This window comes from Hirundo rustica, chromosome Z, assembly GCF_015227805.2.
Source record: "Hirundo rustica isolate bHirRus1 chromosome Z, bHirRus1.pri.v3, whole genome shotgun sequence".
Classification (NCBI taxonomy): domain Eukaryota; kingdom Metazoa; phylum Chordata; class Aves; order Passeriformes; family Hirundinidae; genus Hirundo; species Hirundo rustica.
The window spans coordinates 14,750,164-14,764,089 of NC_053488.1; the positions used below are offsets into that span (position 1 = coordinate 14,750,164).

Genomic DNA, 13,926 nt, shown 5'->3' on the forward strand with positions numbered 1-13,926 from the left:
TACCATTTTCTGCTCTCTTCTGAAGATTGTAATCACAGAAACACTTGAAAACATTGCTTCTGCTAAAGCCAGAATACTGCAATGATTTAACAGTCATCTGCACAGCTCACACTGGGGCAACCTCTTCTTTCCATCCTGTTGCACAAAATTACAACACTTCTTTGAATATCTATGATTTTCACCATTGCTCCACAGGATTGTGCATGTAATGTGCACACAGACATGTGTGCACATAAGCACATACACCGGTTAGACACAGCTATTCCCATGTAATTATTGCACAATACGTAATTCAGAGGTTAAAAATAGAATACAGCAATAACAAACATGAGAGAATGCAGCTTTCTGGCAGCTGTGAAATATAAATCCAGCTCATAATGAAATACAAAATGGCTACATTAAAAAGAAGCTGCAGATTTACTCATTTCCCTGTGTTTTTCTGTGCCTTCTGAAAACACTCCTGTGTCAAAACAGACTTTTCCACAAAAGAAAGGAAAAGCTCAGACAAGCTGGAGTTTGTAGATAACCCTGGTTCTCCCCACAACTCCACATGGATCAGATCTCATCTCACAGCTCAAGCTCATCTAGAAGATTTTCTACATCTGTAATTGTATCTGATAATTTGGATAGAAAAAATTACGGTCCTTTAGAGAACCAGAATGAAAATAAGAATAATGATGAAAAGGAAAAAGAACTGTGCTGTGGTGAGTCATATAGCTGCCATTCTCCTCTTCTGTTCCTTCAGCATGAATGGACAATTTTCTCTGTCGGTTTTAATATATTCTGTTAGTTCCAGTTACTAAGTAACTCATATATATTGAAAAATGAAATTACTTAAATAATGATCCCTTCCCCAATGGTTCTGATTACTTTCCAGTTTATACTATCTGTATGTGTGATGAATGTTTCAAAATAGGGCTTATGCACTAGCATTTACAAAGGAAATCAGCTGCCAGATCAGGCAGGAGACCTGCCCCTGTGTAAATGTATTGCTGTGAAATTGAGCATGAGTTCACCCTGCTTCTGAAAAGCACTTCTCAGTCTGCTGCTGCAAAACACTACTAGGAAAGAGCTGTTAAGAGTCCCCAGATCTTTTAATGCAGAGACTCAAAGCTGTCTTGCTTTATAATTTGCATGACGGGGCACTGTCTTAAAACTGGCACAGTTATACTCAGACACCATCCCTTAGCCCTACTTTAAACAAACTGTTCACTCCTAGATTGTTTCCAGCTCTGTGGGTTTTTTACACCTGATCTCCCCTGAGGTCACTGTTTTGAGCTGATGCAATGCAAAACAAATTAAACCAGGAGGTGAATCTAATAGAAGCCTTATAATATACATCCTTGCATATACATTCCTTGGGAATAGAAAGTGCTGTGGATCTAGCAGATGTCCTTAAAACTGGGCGTGAACTCCTCCTCAGTTGGAGGTACTGAAGTAAGAAAGTAAGGATTAAAATAGCTGCATGAAGGACAAGACTTGCTGATGACAATTCCTCTTATGACATCAATCCCTCAGACAGCACCTCTCACTCTCAAAAGACACTTTACAGGGAGTAGGAATTATCAAGAAATCAGTCATCTAATTTTCAAGCATTTTGCCTACATGACTAATACAAGGTGAACTGAGTTCAGGCTGGAAAGTTTTAGAAAGTACCATCACTTATTTTTAAGGAGAAGCCATCAGATTATTTGGAGTGACAAAGTAGGGCTGTGCACCTTAGGAAACTAGCTGAAAGCACAAAACAGGATGTGATTCCTAATGACGGGAACCTGTATTTAGGCTTCTTCACTAGACAAAATGATTTGGAGGAAAATTAATCAGACAAAATGTGAACACCTACCTTCTACTAGTCAGCCTAAGCTTACTAGGCTATTGGAGAAATAGCCACTGTGGTGACAGTCTGTGATTCACACTGTCCTAAACTAATGACAAAAAGAGCTCAGATGGATCAAACTCTAGAACTGATAAATTCTTTCTGCAAACAGGAATGGGGGCTTAGTCAGATCCAATATAGTGAGCTGGCTGCAATGCTAGCACTGAAGTGAAACTTAGTAGAATTTAGCCACCTAGGTCCAATGGGACAACAGACAAAAACCCTTAACTCTTTTAAGCACTCTTAAGGTTGTAATCACTTCAGAACTTTACAGTAAAGCTCTGTAAATGTAGTGGTACTCCAGAGATCTAGAGCAAGCTCTGCATATGTCTTCAACACTGATACTTACATAAAACACTGAGTGAGAGCTAACCAGGGCCACCTCTACTCTACTTAGTTAGCTCGACTTTAAAAAGCTTATACCTAATTCTTTACTAATTTTAGGAAAGCAACCTTCCAGCTGTTCAAAGAGTTATTCAATATGACCCCTGGAAAACTGCTTTCAGGGATGAGGGAGCAAATCAGAGTTGGCAGATTTTTAAGAATGCCTTCCATAGAGTGCAAGAGCTCTCAATGGCTATGTATAGGAAATCAGGAAAGGAAGACAAGATGTTGGCATGGATGACTCCAGACCTGCTGGTAAGACTAAAGGAAAGAAGGAAATGCACAGGCAGTAGATGCAGGGATAGATATTCTAGGAAGAATACAGGGACAGAGCCCGCTTGTGTCAGGATGGGGTGAGGGAGGCCAAGGTGCAACTGTAGATGAACTTGACAAGAGTAGCAAAGAATAATGAAGAGACTTCTGAAGGCACACGAGCCAGAAAAGGACGGTAGAAGAAAGTGCACCCCTCTCTGGACACAACTGGCGAAATGGTAATGGCAGACAATGAGAAGGCCTAGGAACCTGAGAGCTCTTTGCCTGTCTTCACTGGCAGTCTCCCCTTCACACACCTTCACAGAGTGGATGAAGCTCAAGACAGAAAGTAGGGAAGCAAAGTGCTTCCCACTGTCAGTGAAGATTAGATTTGAGAGCCCCTGAGGAATGTGAACATAGAGAGGTCTATGGGAACCCAATAAGATGCACCCCAGAATCCTGAGGGAACTGGCTGATGGAGTTGCCAAGCTACCTCTCCATGCTAACTCAAAAGGCATGGCAGTCAGGTGAAGTAACAGATGACAGGAAAAAGGGAAATATTGCACTCATTTCTAAAAAGGGTAGAAAGGAGGGCCCTGAAAACTGCCAATCTGTCAGCTTCCCACACCTCTGTGTGTGGGAAGATCATAGAACAGCTCCTCCTGGAAGCTGTGCTAAGGGCCATGGAGGACAGGAAGGAGATTCAGGACAGCCAGCACAGCTTCACTGAGGGCAAGTCTTGCCTGACCAACCCAGTGGCCTTCTGTGATGGAGTGACCACATCAGTGGGCAAGGGAAGGGTTACAGATGTAATTTTTATTCTGTAAAGTCTTTAAAACAGTTCCCCCAACATCCTTCTCTCTAAATTGGAGAGAGACCAATTAGATGGATGGACAGTTCTGTGGATAAGGAATTGGTTGGATGTCTGCATCTAGATGGTATAGGTCAATGTCTCAGTGTCCTGAGGGCCAGTGGCGTTCCTTAGGGGGCAATACTGCAACCAGTTCTATTTAATGACATAGAGAGTTCCAGTGCTTTCTCAGCAAATTTGCAATTACACAAACTGAGTGGTGCAGCTGATGTGCCTTAAGGATGGGAAACCATCCAGAGGGCCCTGTACAAGCTGGAGAACTGAGCCGATGGGAATCTCGTGAAGTTCAACAAAGCCAGGGGCAAGGTGCTTCACATGAGTCATGGTAACCCCTGGTGTCAGCCCAGGCTGGGCATGAACAGACCCAGAGCAGCCCTGCCCAGAAGGACCTGGGGTGCTGCTGGGTGAGAGGCTGGACATGACCCAGCCATGGCACTCACAGCCCAGAGAGCCAAACGTGTCCTGGGCTGAACCCAGAGCCCCATGGGCACCAGGGGAGGGAGGGGATTCTGCCCCTCTGCCCTCATGAGAGTCCACCTGAGCACTGTGTCTAGCTCTGGGGTCCCTAACATCAGAAAGATGTGTTGAGGCAAGTTCAGAGAAGGGCCACAAAAATGATCAGAAGGCTGGAATGTCCTCCTGATGAAGACAGGCTGGGGTTGTTCGGCCTGTAGACGAGAAGGCTTTTGGGAGACCTTACTGCAGCCTTTTAGTACTTAAAGAGGGATGGTAAGATGAGGAAAATCTTTTTAGAAGAACCTACTGTGACAGGACCAGGGGGAAAGACTTTATATTAAAGGAGGCAGATACAGACTAGATATAAAGAAGATTTTTACAGTGAGGTCGTTGAAACACTAACACATGGTAGATGCCCCATCCTTGGAAACATTCAAGGTCAGGTTGGACTTGGCTCTGAGCAACCTGGTTTAGTTGAAGTAGTCTTGGCTCATGGCAGGGCATAGGACTACAGGACCTTCACAGGTCCCTTCCAGCTCCATCTATTCTATGATTCTATGATTCTAAATGTACATGCAACACGTACCTGAATTAAAAAAATTAAATTCTCACAGCACTTCAGACTGAGGAAGAGGTGTGGCTTCATCTGCACATGTCCTTCCATTTCTTACAAGCCTAAACTGTTATCCCAATAATTGGTATCTAGATGCTACAAATATAGCCGTCCAATGGTCTTTGGACATCAGATGAAGAGCTGCTGTTCTGATTCCACAGTAATATTCTCAAGTGAGGAAGCTGATCTACACTTTGAAAGCTGCAACTTTCTTCCTTTGAGGATATGCTTATGGCTGTATTCAGGCCATAATGAATAGTTTATTTCCACTGTTTTATACTCACTAGTGCTAGTTAAATAAACTGAAGGTTTGCCCTTCCAAAAAACCCATGTTGCTTACTATGTAGAAACACAGTAACCAGAAAATTGGACACAAGTGCACTTTTCCTCAAGATGTGCAAACTTTTACCATAATATCTTAAAGGGACCTTAAATGTAAGAACTTTTAACTTTCATTTTTAATGAAATATTAGGTTAGTGATTTGGAAGTGTAATTTAAAATACTTTAAGAAAACAATGATAGGGTTATAACTACATCAATAACTGAATTTAGAGTCAGGATGTAGGCTTATATTAAATTCATGATCCTTGAAAAGAAAGAACCCTATGTAGCAATATCAGTAAGAACTTTTCCACTGCTATGTAATGATCAAACAACTGATGCTCAGTGGATCCCTGCATCCTAAGACCAAGAACAGGAAGTAACTTATTGAGAGTAGTAATGGCTCATTAGGTGAAAAGAAATGTGAATTTTCACCAGATTACAATGGCTGCCTTTATTAACAACCCAGGTGACCTAATTGAATACAACAGGGCATGAAAACACAGTTACTCTAATTACATGGAAGCAAAACAATGGGAACGCCTCATTAGTACTGTTTGAATACCACACACATAAACCAGTGCACTCACAGCTATAACAGTGGACAAATAAATAATACTTTAAATAATACCAAACAGTACTCCTATGGTGCATACAAGTCAAAACGCATAGTGGAAGAAGAGACTGAGAGGACGGAGTAAACTACAGAAAACGTTAGCTAATCCTACCTGTGCCCCAGTTGCAATTTCATCAGCAGCTTCGTTCATCACTCCTAATGTTTGGAAAGCAAATACACAGAGCTCCCGTTCACAAACAGTGGGCTATACAAAGAAAGAAAGTTAATTTTATTTTAGTTCTAATTTGAGTTCTTGCTTTTAGCATGTCAGACCTAGGAAAAAACTCAAATACAATTAATGCTAATTCTTCATATTTTAACTGAAATATTAATTTTAAATAATTAATATGCATCAATTATTGAGGAAGATACATTAGAGAAACATTTTAATAACCTGAAGACAAGAGTGAAGAACTCTAAAACTCTTAAGTACTCAGAGAGGTTAATTTAAAAAAAATCCCAGCACAGTTACAAAACCAAAATTACAATAGTACTCAAATGTTCTTAAGACTATCTATCTGAAAACTTCCTACATAATTAAACTTAATGGAGAAGAAATCCTGAAGCTAATGGAAGCAGGTTTATTCTTCATAGCTTCTTACACTGCTGTTCAGAACACACATAAAAATCTGGAAGACAAATCTCTTGAAGAGGCTATTTTTAATTTTTGACAATTTAACAACTTATTGATAGACTATAAGAAAATACATTACATTTTTACAGGATAAACACTGTATTTTGAAGCCTACTTACTTTAAGGAAAAAAAGGTACTTCAAGTCTTTTTTCAGGTATTAAACAAAAATAAAAACCCCTTGTTGAAACAGCTTTTGCCTATTGAAAAATAATTCATGATGTCATCACAAATAAAAAAACATTATTTAAACTGCATATTGAGTGAGAACTGAACATTTTGCCTTCATAAAGCAAACAAAGCAGAAACAAAAAGGAACACAGCTTTAGGTAATGAAAATAGGCATGTCTTCATAGGCTTCTTAACTGTTTACAACCCTTACCGCAACTCCATCTTATTTACTGAAAGATAATTAGCAGACCAACTTTTTAAAGGCTCAAGTAATATCACACAGTAAATTGTTACAAGTATTCAAAAATGAACAAATAGTTGAAAGAAATATGAATTAAAACCTTCCTTAAAACTACCCAATAAACACAACCTTTTATGATAATGTGGAAAACAATCAAAAATACTTCCTGGATACTATTTATTTGAATGCCTAGTATTAAATCCTAGCTCACTGAAACTTAAATTTATCTTTGTAACTAAGAGTATTGAGTCTAGTGATCGTAATTCTAGTGAGTACGAAAGCATTTGTAGTAGTATGCTTTGAAGTTCAAGCCACTGCCTCTACAGAGCATTAGCAGAAATGAAAAAAATAATTAAATGCATAAAGAAAACCTCAAATTTTGCTGAATTCTGTTTTAGGCAACAGCTTTGGCAGTAATGAGCATACTGCTGTACTTGCAGTTACTTGCTTTGCAGCGCTTAAAACATTAATTTGCTGAGTTTCAAAGATTCAAGACCTCAATAACATCTGAAATCTTATGGATTGATACAGTCTCACTTAATTTGCTTTACAAGAGCTATCATCTTTCAAGCATGATAGTGTCACCTACTTGATCTAGTTTGTCTGCTATATTACATTGCATTAAGCAGCAGATGAAGCCAAACATGATCAAATTCATTGTGCCATGGCAAGCTTGACAAGAAGTATCTATTATTGTCATTATCCTTGGGTTTTCCACATTTAGAAAATGGCTAAATGTTTTGTTTAGTTGGGGTAACTATCATAATCAACAGTATACACAGACTTCCTTTATTTCAGAGCAAGGAATAGCTCTGAAAAAACAGAGCAATCTAAGTTTGGCCATGCTCGTCATGAAGAAAATTTGTAAGAAAATACTTATTTTTTATATTTTATTTGCAGTCTCAGCAAAGTAAGTTATCCTGAGACTTAATGATGACAAAGAGAACACACAATTTGTCACCATTTCTCTTTTTCCTGTCCCCTGTTATCATGCCAGAAGTGTCTGAGCACCTGGAGAGGGGAGTCAGGAAAAGAGTCACTGCACCTATGCTTGACTTTTCAAAGTTTTTTGTGGTGTGGGGTTTTTTGTGTGTTTTGTTTGTTTGTTTGTTTTTGCGGGGGGGGGGTTGTTTTTTTTTTTGGCCTCAGGCTTGCACTGGAGAGCTCTAGGTATAAGGACAAGCAAGACAGCAGAATTTCAGCCCTTAAGTGGAAGAAATTAGGGTCTGTTAGGGTCTATACAATTCTTGTCATTTTGTGTAGTTGATGAACCTTTTTGTCCACTACATATTTTGTCAATACAATACAATGGGGAAAATAATCCCAACCCTGCAGCTGAAAAGACATTTCAACAGTCTGTCTTCATGTATCTAGCTTGGATGTCTTTTAGCCCACACTACAGTCATTTTAATAATACTTTTGAATTCTGTTTCTGGAATTTATCTCAATTTAACAAAGTAAGATGTTTTTAACTTAAATTTCCCACATGTGTTAGCAATTTATCCCAAGAGATATTGGTATGGGCATTTCTGTATCCTCTACTCCAGCCATTAGTTAAGCTTAACCATTTATATAGTTTAAATTCCTACCAAATGAAAATACTAGTAATTCTAGTATTACTAGCAATACTAGTAATACTAGTAATACTTGTAATTAGGAAGCAAATGTTTGAGGGAGTCTTCGTTTGTCACACTCTGTGACTTACCTTTTTCCTTACTCATGTTTTTCTTGCAATTTTGCACACTAGGACCAATCAAAACATACGAAAACTAAGTTAAGAAATCAATTACAGTTGGCAGAGTTTAAAGAAAACCACAAGCTTTACAGGGAAACTGGGATTCAAGACTGCTCCTACTTTGCTGCTAATGTTTTGCATGTTGATAGTGTGTTTCCCTTTATGGTGTCCAATCTTCTCTTGTCATAGGATGTGAGCCCTTGGGACAGAACAGTATTGTTCTAACTTCAGATCATAATACGAGAAGTGTTCCTAGCCACACTAAACAAACAAGAACATCACCGACAGTTATAAAAAATGTCATTTTTGGATGCTTTTACTTTGGCTCATTTATATGTAATTTTCAACAAGCTAAATTTTCTAAGAATTTTTGCATCTGTACATAAAATATAGATACGTTCTTACTGATGTGGAACTCACAGGCACAAATTCACAGATTAATCACCTTTTCTTGGATTACGATCTTTCATTGTTTTCAAGGGGAAAATACATGAAAAAAATAGGGCTAGACCCTTAAATATTTATTTGTAAAGATAAAATTCATCCTAGGTGCACACAGCTCCTCAGATTACAGTCACCACCTTGAGGATATGAGCTGACTAGACAGGGAACTTTGTTGCTCACTGCCTGAAGAAGGCAACTCTAATTCCTCTCAGTAATAGCAGTTACCACGGTCTCACAGGGACTTTATTTTTTTCCCTTGAAAATAGAAACTTAACATAAACCCATTGGTCTTCACAGACATACTAGCTAAGTGAAGATCACTGGTGCTGAAACACTGTTAGGAGGATCATTATTCCAGTGGGGTAAAACCAGGGAAAAAAGGCATGGGCAATTAACCTGAGACTGCAAATGCCTGGAGGCAGAAGGCAATGACAAAACCAGAGAGCATCTTCTGAATGTTTGAAGTTTCCAGACTTTTCCTTTAGCCACCCCCATTCTTTGCATGATCAGTAGCTCCCACCCAACTGATGCTGTGGTGAAAAAAGCACAGAGTCCCCGTGTGTTACAAAGCAAATGTCATTTCTTTCTGCAGTGACTGAGACTGGCAGACACACAAACCACCCACACACTATGACATATCCTGATTCCTGGACTAATACACTATCTAAACTATTTTCTAGACATTCTTTCAATTTGAGAAAGCTGAACCTTTCATAGTCTATATCGATCTAGCAACCTTCTAATGTGGGCTGCTGCTGTGCTCAGAGCAACACGTCACGCTTTCAGGTACTCTGTGGGGTATCACAGACACTAGTGAGGCTGTAAGGTGACTGACACACCTAAAAACTATTGATCTAACAGGGCATGCTTCAGAGAAGGCTCACTGCCTGACATACAGCAAATTGTAATAAAGGTGAAACCGTTAGTGACCATCCCACTTTTCATCTTGGTGACAGCAAAAGACAAGGAGACGAAATGGAACTTCAACTCTCTGTTTCCTACTTTCCACCATGCCAACTCTTAGTTTTACTGTAAGGTAAACTTTCTGAACTCCCAATATTCATGTGTTACATGGAACATGCTGCTCAAAGGCATGAGAGATATCACAGTGGTGATCAGACAGAACCTGAAGAAAGATGACAGTAGACTGTGGGTGAGTAAGAAATGTCACATGCTCTGTTTGGCTTTGTTTTGCCTGATTCGAGTTTTATTTTCTGTGGTTTTGGGGATTTTTTTCTGCATCTTACACACTTTAAAAAACCATATTTTTACTTCACAGATATAGAAAAAAAAAAAAAGGTGAACAAACAACCTTTACAGGATGCTAGATGGGCACGGTACACTTGGTAACTTGTTGGCAACAGGAAAAAACTATACTGCAGCCATTTTACTCTATCAGTAAAATATAAATTATTTGAAATCTATTATTTTAAAATACAGGTTGTAGCTGGAAAGGCTTTTTTCATAAGAAGAGATAAAACCAGCCTATATTGTTCCATAAGGATTAGAGAGACCACAGTGTTATTCCACAAAAATCTTGTAATTCCATCAACTTGGCTTAACTCCAGTCTGACTAAATGTATTTTTACATCTACACTTTTCTCCACAGTTGAGTGATGTTTATTCTGTTCAAGAAATTTCCCAGGACTGAGCAACATACTCAATGCTTCTGTGTTTTCAGTGGTTTCTTAAGATTCTTGTATTCAAAGCACAGAGAAATCCAAGACCTCTTCAAGTCAACAAGAACCCACTGAGGGCAAGATTTCACCCACAGTATGTATATGAAACACAACTGAGAGCATTTTGGGATGAAAAACATTTTAAAAAATGCAAGCTTACTAATGTAAGAAATATATCAGAATTATAAGACTGTGCTTATTTTTACAGCTAAATAATAAGAACAGGTATTTCAAATATTACTTTATGGTATTTTACTGTTCATATTTTATGGGAAAAACATTAAACAGCAGAAATGTATGGACCAGAGTACAAATTTCAAAGAAACCAGCTGTAATATTTAATTTTGCTGATTTTTTTACTAATTCCTTTTTTGTTCTAAAGAAGTCTCAGTCTGAGGTTTCAACACAAGATGGCACTCTACGGAGACTTCTTTACTAAAAAAACAAAAACAAACTGATACACAGATGGTCTTTTAATTACCTTATTGAACATATTCTGAGATTATTTTGTCCTGTATAATTGCCTCATAGGTCTTTAAAACCCATTCAGTCATGCTGTTCTGTCAGTGGCCTTAGTATTTGCAAATGAGGAATTTGGGAAGGCACAGAACAGCAAGATAGGCATTAGCTTTACAAATTACACTATGTAAAAGCTGAATAAGATCAAAGAATTGCAGAAAGATTGAGGGTGGCAGGGATCTCCACAGGTCATCTAGTCCAACATCCCTGCTCAAGCATGGTCACCTGGTGCCAGCTGCCTGAACAGACAGTTTTTGAATTTCTCCATGGATATGAACCATGTGAACAACCTCTCTTGACAACTTATTCCCATGCTCAGTCACCTTCAGAAAACATAAAAAAGGTAAAAAGTGTTTCCTGTTCTTCCACTGAAATCTCCTGTGTTTCAGATTGTACCCTCTGCCTCTTGTCATGTCACTGAACATCACTGTAAGGGGCCCAGCCCCGTTCTTTTTACACCTTTTCTTCAAATCTTTATAGACACTAGTAGGATCCCACCTGTGCCTTCTTTTTTCCAGGCTCTCAACCCTTCCTTCTGTGTGATGAGCTCTAGCCCCTTTAATCATCTTAGTGACCCTTCACTGGACTTTCTCCAGTAGTGCCATGCCTTTCTTCTGTTGAGGAGCTCAGAACAGCCACAGTGGGGCCTCAGCAGGGCTGTGTGCAGGGGCAGGATCACATTTCTCCACACACAGAGACAATTCTACTGTTCAGAGTAGCCCAGAACACCATTAGCCTTTCACACAAGTGCACATTGCTTTCTTGTGTCCAAGCTGGCCTCCTTTTCTGCCCAAGTCAAGCCGCTTTCCAGCTGGGTGGCCCCCAGCGCACACTGGTGCCTGGGTTTGTTCCTCCCCAGCTGCAGGACTTTGCACTTCTCCTTGCTGAAACGCAGGATGTTCCTGGCACTGTTCCACTGTTCCAGCCTGTTGAGGTGCCTCTGAACAGTGCCCATCACTCCGGAGTACCGCACACTTCTCCCATTTTTTCATCATCTGCAAACTCTCTGAGGATACACTCTGCACCACCATCTAGGTGATTAACGAAGGTACTAAGGAGGAGTGGACCCACTCCTGACCCCTGGGGTAACACCCTGAGTTGCGGACCTCCGAGTAGACTTTACCCAACTGAACATCACACTCTAGGCCAGACATCCAGCCAGTGTTCAGACTACCTGCCCATCTCCCCAAGTCAGCCCAGGCACCAACAGCTGGTCTAGAAGGATCCTATGGCAGACACTGTCAAAAGCTTTACTCACGTCCAAGCAGACAATATCCACTACTCTTCCCTCATCTACCAGACCAGTCACTTCCCCAAATACGTTTTAGCAAGTCAGTCAAGTATGAATTCCCACTGGTGAAACCATGCTGACTTGTCATGACAGTTTTCTTGTCCTTAATGTGTCTGGAGATGGTTTTGAGGTTTAGCTGCTTCATCACCTTCCTGCAGAACAAGGTGAGTGTGATCAGGATGGAGTTCTCTGGATTCTCTCCTTCTTGCCTTTCTTTAAGAGAGGACTGACATTTTCTTTACTCCAGTCTTCATATATGATATCACATTTTTATTACACTTCTTTTAATCAGATCCCTAAATATAATAACCTCTTTTGAAAATGACTCATGATCTCATTACATTAAATGTTTGTAATGAAAGTACATGCTGAATTCCTAAAACAACTTATTTCTCTACTGTTACAGCGGCAAAACTGTTGCATGATTAAAATCCAACTTAGTCCTTCCCTAGAATATTCTAGTAATAAGAAAAGGAAGACTTTCAAACAGCATTTAAAAAAGTTAAAAGCCTTCTAACACTGAACCAAATAACGCTTTGTCTTCTTTGTTATATTCTTAGATCTGCTTTGGAAAATATTTTTTTTAGCTAGATGAATCAAAATAGATGGTTGAAAAGGACCTTTAGAGGTCAGTCAGTACTTTTATTCTCTCATACAGGACTAACTTTATCTAAACTTTATCCAAAATTTTAGATAAAGCTAAAATAAGTTTTTCCTAAAGCTTTCTCAAGCATTGTAACAGGTTGCTCAGACAGGCTGTGCAGTCTCCATCCTTGGAGATCTCCACAAGCCAGTGTAAGGCCGTGGATGAAACAAATCCATCCACTTTCAGGAATTTTTCAGTAGAGACACATGCCCCATGCAAGAATATGTCAGTACTTCAGAATGGGTTTTGTGGAAGTCATTCAACTCCCCTAAGTTAATTTCTAGTATTTAATCTAATATTGTAGTTTGACAGAAATCAGCATAATCTATGTATGTAACCATTTCAACAACACAGATGTGAATGAAATGCCAGCTGCTTGAACATGTTACAGGGGAAAAAAAAACCATTTCACAGTATGTTATTGAAACAATCCAAATCTAGCCAATTAATTACAAACAAATACTAGTACATTCTCGCTCATCTAAACAACTTCTCTGTTGAAAATGAATTCAAAGACAGGAACATGAGGCTAATAATTCAAATGACCAGATCCTTATTTTTTTCAGTAGATTTACCATGTCTGCCTTCTGTGTGTCTCCTTCATAAAACCTGTGTTTGCCCTTTCACTTCCCCCTTTTTCAGAACAGAGCGAGGAGCTACTTCAGAAGGTGGCAGAGCTCCTGAGAGCTGTGTAGCATAGGTTGCCTTGCAGGAGGATGCACTGTGATTCTTTTTATGGGTTAAGGGAGCTGTTTGGATGTACAGGCTGCAGTCCCAACACTTGCTCATGATTTCAAAGCTGTTTCTAAATCTTTCTGTGAAAAGCGAAATATGCAGGATTACCAGCATCATTAGAAATGATTCGTCCCTGTTACGTAAGATCTTGAACAATATTTTTTATTCTTAGGACCCATGTACTCATAGCACTTTTCCTCTGCTTTGCAGAACAACTGCAAATCATTCCACGCAATGATTTCAAGTAATTTTCTGATTTTGGTAGTACTCTATATAAAGTGTGTATATCTCTAAACATCCAATTTGGCTTTTATAACTGCTGGTGCACTGTAAACAATCCCTAGATCTCACAGTGCTTTTGAAATAAATACAAAAAGAAACTTGCTATGATAAGAAATTTCATTAATCCCCATCTTATCTCGGAAAGGTGTGAATACTTACAG

At 39.2% G+C, this 13,926-nt stretch overlaps 1 protein-coding gene across 2 annotated transcripts in view; it reads right to left on the bottom strand.

Annotated features, from left to right (window-relative positions):
* The window catches only part of PARP8 (poly(ADP-ribose) polymerase family member 8), a 112,449-nt gene that overhangs the window by 14,743 nt on the left and 83,780 nt on the right, over positions 1–13,926 (bottom strand). For both annotated transcript variants that reach the window (XM_040090682.2, XM_040090683.2), the window contains one exon: positions 5,503–5,595. In XM_040090682.2, the coding sequence (XP_039946616.1) occupies positions 5,503–5,595 (93 nt within the window). The remainder of the gene's footprint in view (positions 1–5,502; positions 5,596–13,926) is intronic.